The sequence below is a fragment of the Harpia harpyja genome, chromosome 3, assembly GCF_026419915.1.
Source record: "Harpia harpyja isolate bHarHar1 chromosome 3, bHarHar1 primary haplotype, whole genome shotgun sequence".
NCBI classification, from domain to species: Eukaryota; Metazoa; Chordata; class Aves; order Accipitriformes; family Accipitridae; genus Harpia; species Harpia harpyja.
The window spans coordinates 33,158,948-33,176,948 of record NC_068942.1 but is presented as its reverse complement, the minus strand read 5'-3'; the positions used below and the strand labels follow the sequence as shown (position 1 = coordinate 33,176,948).

At 41.7% G+C, this 18,001-nt stretch overlaps 1 protein-coding gene across 2 annotated transcripts in view; it reads right to left on the bottom strand.

The window, feature by feature from the left end:
• Window positions 1-1,844: 1,844 nt before the first annotated feature.
• Window positions 1,845-18,001, bottom strand: part of EHF (ETS homologous factor) — a 35,191-nt gene continuing 19,034 nt past the window's right edge. For both annotated transcript variants that reach the window (XM_052781848.1, XM_052781849.1), the window contains 8 exons: window positions 17,727-17,826; window positions 14,980-15,225; window positions 14,602-14,661; window positions 12,128-12,196; window positions 11,968-12,036; window positions 8,859-8,918; window positions 6,155-6,350; window positions 1,845-5,302 (listed from right to left, as the gene is read on the bottom strand). In XM_052781848.1, the coding sequence (XP_052637808.1) occupies window positions 5,203-5,302; window positions 6,155-6,350; window positions 8,859-8,918; window positions 11,968-12,036; window positions 12,128-12,196; window positions 14,602-14,661; window positions 14,980-15,225; window positions 17,727-17,823 (897 nt within the window). In that variant the 5' untranslated portion in view covers window positions 17,824-17,826 and the 3' untranslated portion in view covers window positions 1,845-5,202. The remainder of the gene's footprint in view (window positions 5,303-6,154; window positions 6,351-8,858; window positions 8,919-11,967; window positions 12,037-12,127; window positions 12,197-14,601; window positions 14,662-14,979; window positions 15,226-17,726; window positions 17,827-18,001) is intronic.

Below are 18,001 nucleotides of genomic sequence, written 5' to 3'. Positions count from 1 at the left end.
AGACGTGGCCATCTACTCAGTCTCTTTCTCCTGCTTTTTTTTTTTTCTTTCCCTATTATTTTCTCTAACATTTTCATGTGTTGAAACAGAATCAGGTGGCTGAAGGAGCTAAATATCTGGGGAAAGGCAGCAAGAGTGGTTGTCAGAGGAAATTCTTGGCTGGCACAAAGCTCAGGACTTAAATGGCCCTGTGCAAAGCTCCATCAGCAAGGGAGCAAATGCTGAAAACCCAGACAGGTAATCTATCTTTCAAATTATTACAATTATCCCACTTACACTTCTTGGAAGCTATCAGTATTGGTAACTCTTAATAGCTCATCTTTCTGCAGTACCAGATTTCACTTACCTGAAGCAATTCTCACTTGTCCTTAATGCAGACATGCCCACAAATTTGTATCAGGTTTAGATGTAGCTTGCTAGACTCTGTTTACAGTACTCCCCTTACTTAGTTTACATAGGATTTGCAAACTCTGAATTTTGCCTTGAATTGTTACTTCATATGGCCTTAGAATGCAGCTGAAAACTGAAGTTTTGCTTGATTTTAAGTCACAACCAAAGAAGAGTTTTGGGGTTTTTTTTAAGTATGCATTTATTTGCATGTTTCCAAACAATATTCTCATTTGTCTTTGTCTCAAATATTGGCCTCAGCTTGCTTGAAACAAAAGGACTGACCATTTACTGGAAAACCAGCAGTGTACTTACTTAAAATTCAGTCTGAACTTGCTTGAAATCTGCTTTCAATTCCTTTTGAAACCTGTCTTGGAACTCCCAAGTTCTCAAACTATGACAGCCCTTTTGGGGCACTGGCCTGGTTTTGCATGCTAAACATGGGGGTTGTACCTGTGTTTAAAATTCAAACATACTCTCCTACTTAGGTGGACATAATGTTGGAGCCCCTTGAAATTCTGGGTTCGAATATAGGCTGATTCAATATAGACTGAACACTTTTAGAGCCACCATCCTCCATATACATAATTTCAAATGCAGTGGAATCGCTTGCTCAAAATTAAGCACGTTTGCAGATTATAGAGCACGATGGTGTGATTTGTCCCCTTGCAGTGAAGCTCCCAGTTTGAGATTCAAGCCCAACTCCAGACGTGCTGGCACAGCGACAAGCGTGGGTGGCCGCAGCAGGCATGCCACACTGCATCACCGTGGTGCCCCATGCTGCTGACCAGTTCGGGATACCCCGCGAGGCAGCGGCAGGGGCTATGGGTTAGCTCACTGCAGGTCTCATGCACTGCACCCTCACACCATACTGATACGGCTACAGTTCCCCACAGAGTGTAAATGCCTTACGGGCCTACTTTGACTTTCTCTTAATTATAGGGGTTTCCACTATTTTCCTCAAGCTGCAGACCAAATCAGGAGAGATGTACTCTTTGTTCATTGGGTGTTTTTGTAGCCACCGCTTAGATAGGAAAATAACATGAAGGACAGGATTTCATAGTTTTAGCTGCTTTGATTCAGTAAAGGAAATGCTGAGTGTGAGTAACGGCATCCTTAATCAGCCTAGCCCTTGCACATGCTTCAAAATACCTTGAAGTTAAATCAGTGCTGAAGTAAGACCTTTGTAAAGTTTAGCAGCTGAACAAGATAGGCAATCTAGGTGTGTCAACATAATTGAGTATTCCAGTGAGGCCTGTGAGACATAAATTAGGTTTGGAAATTCAGTATCTTCACAACAGATGGGCTATTCAGCATATTAGTAAATTTAAGCTATTGGATTTTGTGGTAGTTACATCAGTCCTTCTGCCAATGTTGAAATATTCTCCAATACTGAAAGAATTCATATTGGTCACTTCCGAGACATAAAGAGATAAACATTCATCAGAAAATGTCTTTCATGAGTGTTTTATTTGAATTTATATCATATCCACAAAAATAGAAGCAGTCTTTAGAACCATTTTGTGATACATAGTCTCCAAGCTGACATTTACAATGGCAATAGTGAAACATCTGATGTGGATTTTTTCCCACATGTATACATTGAAGATGATGCTGTGAGAAGCAAGCAAGAATTATGCAATGTGCTGCAGAAAGATGAAAATGTAACAAAACATTTTAATGTCTCTGTAGTTCACCAGCCTACATACAGTTTCTCAGGATGTTTTTAGAGTATGTTGCTCTAATTTTGTGCAGAAAATACAGTTTGAGAATGCTCATGCCAACACCTTTGACATTGTGATTTGCATGTAACTATATAAATATAATATACTTTCCTATCTAGAGCTTTATACATATGAAAAATTATGGTACAATAAAAATCTATACACATGGTGCTACCAGTTCAGCAGCTGCTAACTTAAAGGATACATCTAAAAATATGATTGCTCAGCCTCTGAAATATAAAATAAAAGAGCAATCAGAAATGCTTTTTGTTTAAATAGTAATTTATATAAACATTCATGTCTTCATTTCCTCCATTTGCTTTGGTCTGGTAAAAAGACTCCCTTTGGTTGGTTGCATCTGTCCTTGGCAAGAACTGTAGTTTTAAACAGTCCTTTGTGTTTGTCTTAGGCAAAGGTGAATATATTTGTAAAACAGAGTAAATGTTGACTGGCTTCTATTCCAACTTTGTGCTATTGTAATGCTGAATGACAAGTACCTAGTCTGAAAAGTTCTGCAGAGTGGGAATAGAAACTTGCACGATTTCCACGTGCTGAAAGACATGACAGTGGAAGACTGGCATTTATACTGCACCCCAGTGTAAATCACTCTCTAGATTTATACAGTATGCTTCTAAATAAAGCTTTATCTTTCAAAACCTTTAAAAGCAGGTTTAGCTGCTGCTCGGTAACCAAGTGGTGACACGTGTATATCACGAGTTTGTTTTATCTCCCAAGAAGTTTGGTAAGAGATCTGGTAGAAAGCAGCTTTGTTAAGGTATTCCAATCAGTTGCTGTAAGATGTAGGTTAACCTGAGATAAAGTACAACAGTATTGCGTATTTGTGATGGTACCACTGATTTCAGATTATCATCCAAGGTGTGGATTGGGGGAAGAGGGGGAAGGGGGAGGGTGAAGAGCATGGAGCAAAGGGCTGCAAATAACTGTGGGGTGGGGAAGAAACCGTCTTTGGAGCAAAGTGAAGGTGCTCTCCTTGTCTGGTGGCCTGGTTCTTTTTGTATGAACTACAAAATGATGGTAAAGGAAGTGGAATGTAGCTAATTAAGCTAAAAAAAGGAAATTATTGAGTTGCGCAAAAGCAAGCAAGGCTAGCACAGTCAGTTAAAAAAAAAAAAGAGAGAGACTGAGAGACAAAAATGACTTTGAAGTACAGAGGCTTATTATTTGATTTGTAAATAGGATGAACCTCTCTCCACCCAGGTTATGAAAAGTAAAAATTGTCATGTATGGGTAATTGATGGTGACAGCTCTGGCATACACAGTGTAGGAGGTGGTGTTTTTGTTTGACATGCCCTACATGTGTAGATAACAAGTTAGGCTCTCATGTTTGCCTACAAATTGTTGCTAAGCACTTTTGATACCCTTTATATTGATACTTCGGTTGTCTCTTGGTTTCAACTCTATTTCCTTTTAAGACAAACAAAAAATGGAATATCCTACAACCTCCAGCTGCACCTTGCTGCATTTCAAGATAATATGGATTCAAATCCAGGGGACGCCTGAGGAAATGGATATTGAATGGATTTAACATTCTTAATTTTCTTTTTTTTTTTTTTTTGTCCTGGACTTCTCAGCCCCTATTATTGTTTTCTAAATTCCCCATCCCTGAAAAAGTGAGTTGGAATTGATCTTGGTTTCACCTCTGTTAACATCACCAAGAAAATCCTGTTTCTCAGCTCCCACATCGCACGTACTCAGTGACCTGGTGAAGTGCTGCCTCCTCTAGTTTTTATTTCCCCGTGTTCTGCATGTGCTTGGTGCCAGCAGGAAGTATTTGTGACTTGGAGAAAGAAAAAGCTGTCAATGAACGTTCAGCCTCTGCATAGAGATGAGCCCAAAATACCGACCCAGATCTGAATATGTCCCCCAAAATCTCAGTGTCTTTATGTTGGTGGGTTTGTCTCCAACTAAGAATCCCAAGCACAGTTGACAAATACAAATACAATATGGAGTTAGACTTGAGAAAAGCAAAGGGAGCTAATATTTTACATGCAATGGAGCTTTGCATTTCTCAAAACTTTTTTGAAAGTACCTGTCCAAGTGAGACTTGACCTGCCAGGAGGACCATACAACTAGAAGGAACTGGGGAGACTGCTCCCTCGTGCCATGGGATTAATATATGTTCTGCTTGACCACTTCCTCACTGCTTCATGTGGCATGGATTTGAATGTTTTAATTAGGAATATAAGTGGATGGGAGGAGTATTAATATTTCTACTGGGAAACCAGTGCCTTTTAGTAAGTTTGCCCAGTCAGAAAACTATCATCTTCCTTCAATAGCTTTTGGTCCCTGAGATTGACTCTCTTCCTGTGGTTCACCTCAAAGATGTTAGTTAAAAACAAATAGCCCTTTTCCTGGGATGAGCTGAATGCCCTTTGGAGGTTAGGGAGGATACTCAGTACCAGGTAAGGTCAGGTCCTAAACATCTGCCTACAAAAGAAGGTACCAGTGGTGGAGGTAGTATGGGTTCTCCAAATAAATGCTGACAGCCACCTTGCAGAGCCACTGCTCTCTGTGGCTGGGATAAGCTATCTGAAGAGGAACCCAGGGTCTGACTCAACAAAAGCAACTGGAAGCCAGCAAAGTGTTAAAACACTCAGAAATCAGAGGAGGGAAGGAACAAGTGATATTGGCCAATGAAAGCTATAAACCAGCTGACTATGGAAGAAGACTACTTGGCTCAGAGATGCTTTACTGTTTCCTCCACTTATAGTTGCCTTCCAAAGTGGATTATCATACTCCCTAAATGCCCTAGTATTTCGCTCCTTCCCTTTCTTTGCATGACTCATAAATCACATTATGCCTGTATGATTTAAAAAAAAGATAAAAACTTCACAAGAAGGGACAAATAATCATAACTCTATAATGTTATCTTATATCACAGAAAACTGTGTACATTTTTTCCCCATACAGGACATACTTCAAATAAAATAATTTTAACACCAATAACATAATGTTCCTTCTTCCCGACAGAAGTAGAATTGGTTTTTCACCCCAGTTTGGTACATAAATATAGGAAAATAGTCTTTGAATATTTACATCCAGGTGTTTTAAATGTTATTTCTTGACATATTTAATTCTCATTTTCTCTCCAGCCACGAGCATTCTTTCCAAATTTATATACTAATCTCCGACCATCCACACGCTCCAGGATTTCTCTTTTATAATAGTATCTGTTAAAATAAAAACATAGAAAAAGATTTAAGATTAAATTAACCTATGGTCCTAAAAGGCCACTGCCAACTAGGCAATCCCTCAGCTAGCTGAAAACTCTTTATTTTCTGTTGAGTTATATATATAATACCTAAGATTATTATAACTGAAAGAGGAGAAAAAAATTGATGTCTTCTTTTTACTTTATATTAATTATCTTCTGAGTTTGAATTTCACCATATTTCAGGTCATAACATATTGCCATATTTATCACACACTCTTATGAGATTTCATGGGGGTTTATTTCCAGATAAGCCAGGATCTGAAATCAGACCAGGAAAGAATCTCAGCTTCCATTTAAAAATACATTTTGAACTTTAATAGGTTATGGAAAAAGTGCTCAAAATGTTAAAGCAAAGAGCAGAAAAAATCCTCACATAGAATTTGTAAATCTATTTTAAGATAATGGGTGGGGGCTACATCTAGTTTCTGAACACTGCTGGAAATAACAAGGTCTCTGGCCATTACTGGGCCCTTTAAGCCCTCCCAATTCAGTAGCATGTGAACTTTCAGCTTGCTACAACCATGTTTCCTTCCTACATTGGTTGTTTGGGTGGACAGTAACAGAATGTATATTATATATATAACTCATGTATGTTATGTATGGTATATATATTATAGCATACAGGAGCAGGAGGGGAAAGAAAAGAAAGAAGAACATAATGTTACAATCCCCAAAATAGTGGGAGAGACTCAGCTGTCAAAGAAAGCAACTGGTGGTGCTGACTATTCATTTTTAAAAGTCAAACAGATTCTCCATTCAGGTAGTCTCTTTATGTGCCCCAGTCTTCTACAGCAACATCTCAGCTCACCTCATAGCCCGGCTGAGTTTCTCATAAGTCATGCTGCTGTTGTTTTTCTTCTTTCCCCAGAGCTGAGCCACAGCTTCGGATTTTAAAAATCTGAAGACACCTTCTGACCGGTCTTCCCACTTGATTAATCCCGGGTTTTTCTCAGGATTGAGAAGAATATCTCTAATAAATTCCCAAAGATGAGTTCCTCGAGGGTCTGAAAGAGGAAAGGGGCAGGAGGAAGGCGTATCTAAACTGCTCTCTGGGCTATGCTTACCATTTTTATATCATGTTCTTACAGTGTGTCATCTACAGATGGTGACCACTCAGTAGGGACAGGCTATAGTTCCTGGAGCGCAGGACCCCCACCTCAGAGATATATAGGCAAAAAACACTGACAGCCTTTACACTGAGGCTGGAGGGGAGCGTCAGCCTTCGGCAGCCTGAGCCCCATGGCAGCAGGTAGGAGCCCCAGCAACCAGGGGAAGCAGAGTCCAAACCACCCACTGCTTCCTTCTGCCTTTGGCACTGTTTCTGCCCTGAAGATAACATGTTTAAGTCTTCGTCTCATCTCATCTCATTTGCCCCTTTTTCCTGATATTCTTCTGCAGCATGGCATGTAACCTGATACTATCGTGCAGTATGTGAAACAGCCAAGATAACTGTGAAGTAGCACACGCGTATGAATGCATGTGAATGTGGAGTGTGAATCTCCATGCATTTAAGAGACAGAAGGCAATGGAGGTGAAATGCCATTCTGCATCAATAAGTATTTGGTCCCAGGTCTCTCAGGTAGACTTAAAGACGTAAGAAAGTATAGTGTGGATAGAGGGATAGTGACAAAACTGGCTAGCCAAAATTGTATGTGAAAAGGGTATAAAAAAGTTTGACCATGGTATTAGAAAAGGCAAAACCAGCTCTCTGATTTCAACAGGTAGGCCTCCCAGTTTAAGCACAAATCCATCCCATGGTTACTGTAGAGATGGCCCTAGAAAGCCCAGGTCAAAAAGAAACAAAGATTAAATAAGTCCAAGTCAGATGTAGCAGTTTATGAATGAAGAATAACAAACAGTGACAAGGTGGGCCAGAAAGATAGCAGTCCTTTGGTCTGACTTCAAAAGCATGCAAGACCTTAGACCAAATTAAGAAGGAAACAAGCTAGTCAAAGATGTGAACGTAAATAGAAAACAGTATACAGTGCAACATGAGTAGAAGTAGGTTTAAGTCAACTAATCCAATATTTTTCTTTGTTATTATAATTGCTTTCTAGAACCAACAAAATGTGGTGGACCTAGTCTATCTGGACATCAGTAACATACTCAGTAGATCATGATACAGAGCAGTACTGAAGAAACTGGAAATGTAGAGGATTAGCCCAGGAAGGCAAGGTGACCTTTTCTATATGCCAAGGTTGTGACTGAGTTCTTAGAATCATAGAATACCTCAAGTTGGAAGGGAACCGTAAGGATCATCAAATCCAACTCCCTGCTCCTCACAGAACTACCTGAAACTAAACCATATGACTAAGAGTTTTGTCCAGATGCTGCTTGAACTCTGACAGGCTTGGTGTTTCCCTAAGGAGCCTATTCGAGGGACCAACCACCCTCTCAGTGAAGAACCTTTTCCTAATGTCCAATCTGAATTTCCCCTGATGAAGCTTCGTTCCATGTCCTCATGTCCTGTTGCTGGTCACCAGAGAGAGATCAGCACCTCCCCCTTCGCTGCCCACTTTGAGGAAGTTATAGACTGCGATGAGGTCACCCCTCAGCCTTCTCTTCTCCAAACTGAACAAACCACGGGACCTCAGTTCTTCACAGGTCTGTCTTCGGACCAGTCCTATCTAATCCTTTCATGAGCAACCTTGATATACGCACAAAAAAAGAAACAAAATATCTGTGTGCAGATAAAAAGTTCAGGAGTTCTGGTTGGGCAAAGTCACAGAGAAGGGTAAGAAGAGGAGTCAGGAAGAGACAGATAATCTGGAGACCATATTGAAACAGGATGAAATCAAACATTACAAAATGCAGTGGAGGACCAATATTAAGGTTTTCTATTCTAAATATAGGGAATGACACAGGATGCAAAAGATATACACAAGATATTTTCAGCATAAAAATCTACAGTGAAGTACATTAATAGAACTATGTCCAGAAATCATAATTATGGTAACCTGTCTTCAGAGTCAGGTTGAATCAAAACTAGCAGAAAAAGCAGAGGAGGGGAGAGGAAAGACTGTCATATCAGAGGGGAAGAGGTGGAAGGATTGAGGGGCAGGTGCTTGCTCATGACGCCATGTGTGAGAAGTTCTGCAAGGAGATGCTGAGCAGGGTCTCTGGTGCATGCTGCACCTGGGAGGCATGGGCACGAGCACGAGCATGGCCATGCCCTCGCACAGATCTTCCTGATTTAATCCTGGGTCTCCATCATTCCTTTACTCCAGTCCACCAGCCCAGCTTAACGTAGGGCAGAGGCAACTGGTTTCTGGTTGCTTCCCCACAAGCCCTCACTGATACAAACAATTTGAAAAGTATAACAATACTGAGTCAAAAATAACGTAAGCAAACAGTACTAGAAACAGTCAGATCCTTGGAGGATTCAGTGACAATAATGATCTAACCAGTTTTGCTTTCAAAATGTTTCCTTTTCCTTCCCGAAGGGGATTTGCTTTTAATGTGTTTCTTTTCCTTCAATCAACCAACCATTATAAACATGGATGTCGACTTACTGTGCTTCTTGGTGTGGGACTTTAGGGTATGATCTTGTGATTTTTTCACATCTGAAGAATCTGCAGAGAAGGAAAATGAAGTCTATTTGTAAATTTGATTAAAGGCTTTCCATTGACTAGCAGGTTGAAAGAAACAAAACCACAAAAAAGAACGAATATCTCTTTTAAAGATAATCACTTTTCAGAAGGTAATCTAAGTGAGGAGGAAGGGGGAGAGTTTTGTTTTCTGTACCACATGTTAAATAGCACACTTCACAAAGAGACCATTGATGAATAAAGAATGAATGCAGAGGTAAACATTTGGCTTTTGAAACCTAAATTTGATTAACAAATACCTCACCTCATGTTATGTGTGAGAGAAAGAAAAATAAGATAATCACGTCTATAAAAGGAATCCTGAATTGTCCCATTATGTCTTAGTCTTTGCAGAAGCATGTATCTTTGGGGGCTTATTTGTTTCTGAAGAGATGATCTAATGTGAAATGTATGCACTGGTACCAACGCACAGAAGACCTACCTGACTAAAACATAATGAACTGGCAAAGCACTGGGGGGTGAGGTGGGCAGGGTGGGGGAACGGGGCTGCACTGGTAGGAGTTTTTGGCAGCTGGACATGCATATATTGTTGTGTGGCTCAGAGCCATAGAAACAAGACATTTCTTATTGATGGTACTCACCTGCAGCCAGCCAGAGGAGGAATAGGGTTTCTGGCACAAGTGTTTCTTCAGAAATTAAGAAAAAGAAGAGTTCCGCCTGTTCATGACTGTAACCTACCTCACAGTCTGCACATTCAACCCTCCTGCCCTCAAACCACAGCAGCCTGGTTCTACTCTTGTCATTAATGAATAACTTTCATCTGATTGCTCTAAGTCTCGCAAAATCTGTGGGATAGTCCTGAGAGGGAGCCCCTTCTGTGTTGCTTTTCAGCATACTTCGTGCCTGAATTCCATAAAGCAAAGCTTAAGGTCCCACGCATGTTTTCCCAGCTTCTATGAATGCACCATTATCATACTTTTCATGGAAACCAGGCATTTGCATGGGAAAATGACTCACAGGAAATATTCATTTGCATGGAAACTTGTCAGATTTGCACAAGCAACTGCAATAACTGCATGTGAAAAGGTAGATGCAAAGCTATTCACACACTTGCTTTATTCATACATAACTGGAAACATAAACTGAACAGGTCAGTGAGGATAAGCCTAACCTCCACTATTCTGAGACTGACAATTATTGTCCTTGACCCCCAAGCAGAAAACGCACCCTGAGTCATTTTGTCTTCTCACTCTCAAAGAGCAGGAACTAGCCTGAACCGCACTCTGCTTGGGGGGAAAAAGTAAAATGAGGCTTATTTCACTGCCTTTCCTCAGATTATGATTCCCCTGATGTTATTAAAAGTCTGTGGGAACTCCAGGCGAGGACAGCAGGACCCAGTCCTTTATTTGCCCTCTTATATAAATCCTTCTCATTTTCAAATCCCACAATTTGCTTGCAAATGTTTGTTATGCTCCACTTAGCTGGCGATTTATTCTTGGAAGTTCAGTTGCCTTCTGCTAGCTGGTGATTTATTCTGGATTTCAGCTGTGTAAATAGCCTCCTGCTCTGCCTCTGCTCCTTTGTGGAGACCGGTTTCAAACATGCCATGTTAGGAGGCTGGGGCCTGACAGATGAAAAGAGTTATGATGCAGTTTCAACAAAGCCGTCTTGCAAAACTTTTGACAAAAGGTTGCACAGTATTTGCATATGATTCAGGAATGAGCCATTTTTTTACGGGATATACAAATTTAGTTTTTACAGGAGGCTGTGCCCTTGGCATGCCACCCTAGCTCTAGGCTTCAGCAGTCAGCAGGTAAACACACTATGCCAGGATCTTGACAGGTCCCCAGTGCTGTCAGAGAGCTCCAAAATCCTGGTAGCCATCTTGTGAGAGTGGGTGGAGGCAGCGGAGAAAGCAAACAGAGTGTTTGGTTGGGTTTTTTTTAAGGTTTGGTGGTTTTCTTCTTCTGGTCAGGGTTTCTCTCTTTTTTTTAATTTATTGCCGAGTGCATTAGACTAAACTGTATGCCCCTTGGCAAGTCTGGCTGTGCTGGGAGGCCGGGGGATGCGGCGAACGGGCAGGCACAGAGGCTGTGACTGCCATCCGTGTGCAGGGGCGCAGAGTTGCCCCCGGTGCGGAGACAGCGCCTGCGGGGCTGCACCCACAGGACCGTGCTTTCCTTTCTCATCCTCCTGTGACCTCCACCGCTTTCTCCCTCGGGTCTCTTTGCTTAACAGCCTCCCACGAAGGACCTGTCTTTCCTTTCCCCCTTTCTTGCTCCCCTGTTGTCCCCGCTCTCCTCTTTTCCCACTGCCTTTCTCTCGCTCCTCTGCCACTGTTGCCAGTCCCCGGGACACAGCCCACAGAGCGTCCCGACATGTGCGCCCGGACTGCCCTTTCACCGGGCACTATGGCAAATGGGTTTGCTCTTTCTCCTGCCCTTGAGCAGGCAGGCTGTGCCTCTGCCTCGTGGAAGCGCTGTGCAGGGGCGAAGAGCCAGGCGGTGCATGCCCTGCGGTGCATGCCCTGCAGTGCATGCCCTGCTGTCAGCTCAGGCGGCCTCCGGTGGGAAGCCCTTCTGCTGGTGCAGCTGGGCAGAGGGCTTGGTGCCTGCCCCATGGGTGCCCTGGGCCGACCCCAAACCCAGCCCCAAACCTAGCAACCCACTCAGCGCGAACCACTGGTTCACCAGGGAAACGCAGCCAGTTCTGTGGAGGAACGTGGCGCTTGTTTGCCTATAACCAGCTACGCCACAGAAAAGTGTGTGCTGGAGCTGGAACGTCTCGTCTTGCTGACACTAACAGCTTTTCCTTTGACTCAGTCACTTCAAAAGATACGTAGAGATTGCAGATTATTTGATCTTTTTTGTCTTGACAGAAGAGAGAAGCATTTCTTTAAAGCAAGCTATTGTAATTATGATAGCTAAAAGAGCTGTCAGAATCAGTATTGCTTGGTCTAAAATTACTGGAGGCTCAGATGCAATCCTACAACAGCAGACCACAGAGGCTATTATATGTCGGTAGCTCTGGGACAAGTGACGAACAATTAACAATATAATTACAAGTTCCTTACCAGGAGGCTGGTGACTAGGTGTCATCATGGAAATCTGAGCACGACAGAATGTTTTACTGTCCAATAGCTCTGGGAATTAAAAAGAAGAAATTTAAAGTAATAGTCTCAGACAACAATAGAACTATCTCAGAAATGGATGAAGTATTGTGATGTTAGTTACCTACTGTGCTACCATAGCCACTGTCATACAGGTAATTGTCTTCTTTCCAGGACACCATTAATGATGGATCTGAAGGTAAAAGACCAAAAGGAAAATCAGATCACTAAAAGAACATTTCTTAGCACAGTGGTGAATATTGAGCACTGAGGGAATAAGAAATGTGCAAAAAAAGAGCTGTGAAGGGGACCAAGAAGTGAAGGGGCTATGCACAAAATTATTTCCTTTCACTCAAATTATGGATGGGGTTTTGCATACTCAGGCAAATGTGCTTACACAAAGCACTGACTTTTAGAAATAATGTAGTAGGCCCTTCCTTTTCCTGGCTAATATATCATTTATGCCTGACCTTGAAGGAGGTTGCCTGTGCCAGATCAACTCTAATTCTACCCAATCCAGTCCTGAAGTCTCAGCCCCTGGTGATTATGACAGTGCTTTGGTGCCATAGAGATGAAAGTGTTCTCAAGTATCTAGTAAAACAGGAGGATGCTCATAATGAGTATAGAACTCGGTAGTATAGAACTCGAAAGTCCCCTCTGAAACAGAGCTTCATGTGTAAGCACATAGTGAGAAACATCAAAGCCTAATCCTAGATGAAGGGCCATTTTATTACAGGCACGTCAAGTCCCCATCCTTAACCTAAAAAACACCTTCACGATTAAAGAGGTTTTAATAATTTTAGTGACCTTCTGGTGAGATGGATCAATATAAGCAGAACAGAAGTATGACCTGTACATTGATTAGGAAATGACTCTCTTCACAGTGCATTTTTGAGGCCAGAAGCCTTAAAAATCTCTTTTTCTTTTGAATCCAGATCAGAAAGGATGAGATGTAAGGTTCAAATCTAGGTTTTCCTTAATTTTTTTTCATGTTCATATGAATGAAATAAAAAAAAACCGAAAATGAGTTATAGCTAAATCATCATGTTTGGCTGAGTTACCACTTATGACATAGGAATTTAGCAGGCATGCTAAGTAATAGCTGCATGTTTGGGCACCCAGAGCTTGCGTTCCTACAATAGCACACACCCTTTGCTTGCTTGGACACCTGATCTGCCTAATGTTGCCTCTGAAAACAGGCCTTACCTAGCTAGAACATGGGGAGACAGCTTGTCTTCCCGTTTTGGCCTTTTTCACTACCCAAGTCTTTGCAACTGCAACGGTCTACTAGGATCAGGCAGGCTTCCCTTCTAAACCACCAGCCCCATCCCTGCTGGCTCACAAGGAGTCCCTTCCCCAGCAGCCCCAATCTGCACCGCCTGCTCCTTCCCATGCAGAAACTAAACCCACTCCCACTGCCCGTGGTTGGTATTGCCAGAGTCCCACCACGCCACTCCCGATTCAGCATAGCTCGGGGAACCATCAGTTAGTCCTGGGATTTGACCTTTCCAGGATATGCAGCTGAGGTACTTTGCACCGCACTGTGTATCTCTAGTGGGAGGAGGAACTAATATTATACCAAGACCTCATAAATCAGGACTTAAAGGATTACTGTAGTTTTCTATATGGCAATCATTGAGGCTGCTGCATGCACATCACCTGCAATTATGTGGGCACAGGCAAGAAGCTGACTGCAGATTGCAATGCTTGCCCGCTGCAAGGAGAAGGTGAATATTGTCCCTGGCTGGAGAGGCTGGGCTCATCCAGGTTAGCTCAATAAATAGGCTGGTAGCATTTGTCGGAGACATCGCATGCTACGAATCTGTGTTCGTTCTGCCAGGAGATATTAAAGCGTGGCTCATGAGCACACTCACATACAAAGAGGCTGGAACTAGTGGCATAGAGACTGTTTGGATATGGATGGAGGTGCTCTGGCAAAGGAACGAGGAAAATAATCATGCCTGAAGAGGAGGATTGAACTGAGCTGAAGTTCTTTTCTCGGTGAAACAAAACCCTGGGAGGAAAGGGATCTAGCTATGAATACACTGGAAAAAAAGACTGCCACAGGAAAAATGCAGATTTGGTGAAATCAAAATACTACCTGAATTTCAGTTTCATTGAAACAGGTAAAGAAATTGAAATACAACATTTCTTTTCTCTCAAAGTTGTTTTGTTTGGAAATTTCCTCATGTTTCAAACATTAACAGCACTTCACAACAAAATATTTTTTCTCTCTTTTTTTTAAACTGAGAATACTGCGAAAATACTTGTTTTGATATCTGCTGAACGAAGCATAGAATGAAGTCTTCTACAAAGCTGCGCTTGCTGAGCACTGCAAACTATTCCAACTCTGAACACCAGTATAGACTGCTGATACTGCAGAGGTATCCCAGGAAAAGTGGCCACATGCAAACTAAGATATGGTTGTACTACCCGGAACTTCAAAAAGTAGACACTGACTGATATATGTGTTACTTCTTTTATTCTGCATGATACACTTCCCATTTTATTTAATGCCGTTTTGATATCTCTTTCTTGGAATGGACAGTTTCCCCTTTTTGTCACCATCAAAACACAAGTTACTCAACTGTTACTCACCTGTTTGTTCTGTCTTCACAATGACATTATGAGATTGGTATACGTCACTTCCACACTGGCCTGCAAGAAAGCAAATGGCAGATAGGATGTATGACAAAGAGCACAGAAGAATCAAAGGTATTAGCTCCAAGCAGCAACTGCTACAGCTGAGCCAGGGGACTAATTTTGAAGCAGGAATCATACCCTTTCCCATGGTCCTTCAGATTCCTGCCTTATGTCATATCTAAGCAATTTACCAATACAGTGAATGAGGTATAAGCAGTATAGCAAACCTAGCAAATGAGATCTGCCAGGTAGGTGTCTGGGGAATGTAAGCAACTTCTGAAGATCCCAGAATTCGGACCACTGTACATGCATCACTGCCTAATATCTATTTACCATTCCATTTTAGGTGCTGAAGGTTGCTGTAAAGCAGTTGCCCTGCTGTCCCAGCTGCCTGAGTGAATTCCTGCAGGCTCATACTGCACAGATGTTCCCCGTTGATATCAAACTCCTGGAAGGGTATGCAGTTGGCATCCAGTTGGTTGGTATCAAGGAGATGCTGCAGCCACTCCCAGACTTGAAACTTAGTCCAGTACTGCGGGTGTATTTCGTGCCACTGGGTTCCATAGAAGCTGCTGGACACTGGAGAAGAAAATAGGTATTTACTGTCTCTACTAGCACCACGGGATTATGTCGATGACAAGAAAGGCCTATAGCTAAATTGCATGCCCTGGAAGTCCACAGATCTAGATTCTGTTCTCAGTCCTTAACACTAGCTCAGTAGCTATTGCTGGAGAAGGTATTGTTATTATTTTTTCCTCAGTTTTCCAATTAAAAGCTAGGAATCATTACATTACACCTCTCTTGGCAGACTGAGTATGTAGGAATTAATTTATTAATGTTGGTTAAGTACACCAAAATTCTTTGATGGAAGGTACCTTACAGAAGTACTGTTGGAAAGGTATGTTGATCCTTGTGTGGGAAAATAATTTTAGTGCATCAGAAAATGATGGAAAAGCCTTGCAAAATTCTCATAATGTGATGTGGAAATTTTCTTGAATAAGGACTTAATAAGGACTGAATATGAATTGTGGGATTCAATCAAAGAATGGTAAAAGCCAAGGCATCTCATCTTGCTCCACAGTAAAAGCCTATCAGTATGGCCCACAGCTTCACGATAGAGCTGGCGTTCTGATGAATGCACGTTATTTCCGTAGTCAGGTAAGGTGATTTCTGAGTGCAGTAGTAAAACTCATTTTTAGTTACGGAAGCTGCCTAATTTTCTGGTTAGGATGTCTGAATCTTTTCTTGGCAATCTTTTAAACTGCTCTCAGTTGTATGTCATTGCATGACAATAATTTATGTTGTGCAAATGAAAGAAAATTGTATGTGGGGATAGGATAATTATATAAGATAAGAGCAAAGGCAGGACTGCTTTAGTCTGCCCTCGCAGAAGGCTGGCAAAAGGAGTTCAGTGCAATTTACTCCTTGGGAAAGGAGGACAACGGAGTGTGCCAGGCAGAGATGGTGGCGTGATAAAATGCTCACAACTGCATGAACAGTTTAAGGATGAGGGAATGAGAGATTGCAGAGGTGGTTGAATTACAGGAGGAGGAAAGATTGCCGTGGCCTAACTCTACAGGAGCCCCGCTCCAGGATGTGGCACTGGTCTGTTCTCAGTCTCCCCAAGAAAAAGATTACCCACACAGCTGTGAGGAATACTGACAACAGTGGATATTGCTAGAAGACCACAAGCAACAGAGCTAGCACATTTTAGGAAATCACCCCCCCTCAGATCCCATTAGACCTCAGGTCTCTTCAGCTGAGCAATGCTAGTTTCCAGGTAAACACACAAAAGCCCCACAGTTACTTAGTTTTCTTTATCAATATTGGCCAACAAAGTCTGTGTCAGTAACTTAGGGAGTTTGCAGGACTTTTCTCATCCTCCTGTTGAAGGATTTGAGGAATGAGTGTGGAAATGATTAAGAGTGTGGTATGTCAGAGAATAAAGGTTTGATGGAGCTGTCAAGTATTCCTTGAAAAGGCAGTTGATTTGTATTCCTATCACTTCAGAAGGGTAAAGGAATATCAGAGGCCACTAGACTCCTAATGTAAATGGAGAGCCTTTAGTGAGAGGAAAAATTAGCTAGGTAAAAGTGGTGAATGGTTGTAGAGGCTGGTCTGAGCTTTCGGCTTCCTGTCCCTCTAAAACGTGAGTGAATCCTGAGGAGTTTCACACTGGAAACATGAAGATAGACCCCACCATTTCCCTTCACAAAATCCTGTGCAAAGTGAAACTCAGCCAGGACTTTTTCCCCATGAATCTGTTGCAGACAGGTCGGCACGTTTATTAAGTGCATGCTTATGTATTCCTGTGTATTTAGAAATTACACATAAAAAAGAACAAGAGTTTCTTTGAGTGGGAACTTTCATTGTAAGTTTTGTTGCAGCATTAGATTAGAAGGACAGCTGCAGTATGTGTTTGCTTAGATTTTAAGGTTTACCTGTCGACTGAATGATGAAAAGAATTTACAAATTATATCAAACACTATATATATAAATATATGTCTATATCTATATTTTTATATTGAGAGAAAATATATGTGAACATGTTTTTATATATACAGCTATATAATCAGAAAACAATAAGAAAAAAAAATGTTCTCAGGTCACAAGCTATCTAGTGCTCTAATGCCAGTCTGATTAGAAAGCTATCTAGTAATTTGAGCTGAAAAAGCAAATGCAGTAAGGGAGCAAAAAGACTATTCCCCTGGAAAGCCGGAGGGGTGATTAGCATTGAAGACTAATGTTGGTTCAGAGAAGGCATGAAGGGTAAAGGTAAGAGAGAAAGAATTCTGGACTGAAGAGAGGGAGCTTTGGGCACTTTCAACACCAAATTCATTTTAAGAAAAAGAACCAGTATGGAAATGAACCATAAACCGATCACTTTCAGAAACTTAGTGTTGCGAGTTCAGTTGTTTACAAATAAAGTAACAAATGGAAAATTTTCTTACTAGAAGTGAAACTCCAGTAAATTAGTATTACTGAAAAATAATACTTGTGCATGCTTAGAGGTGCAGCAGCCCCTTCCCCCATGCCTCCCCAGAAAAAAACATAGCTCAGAGCCGCCGAATTCCTCCTACCATTGCATGTGGAATATCCGTCTGTCCAGGAAGGCTGCTGGTGGAGTAGGTTGCTGCTGGAATTGATACTCATTCTGCCAGCTCCTTCCAAAATCATGATCTGTAAGTGAATCGAACAGCTTGCTTAGTGAGTGGTGTCTAGTCCAAGAGGTAAATGGAAAAAAAAAAAAAAAAAAATCCACTGAAGGTGAAGTGAGGAAGCCAATTCCATTTGTAGAAGATACAAGTGAAATCAAGAACATGTTGCCACAACCCCTTTTCCACTGCCACAAAAT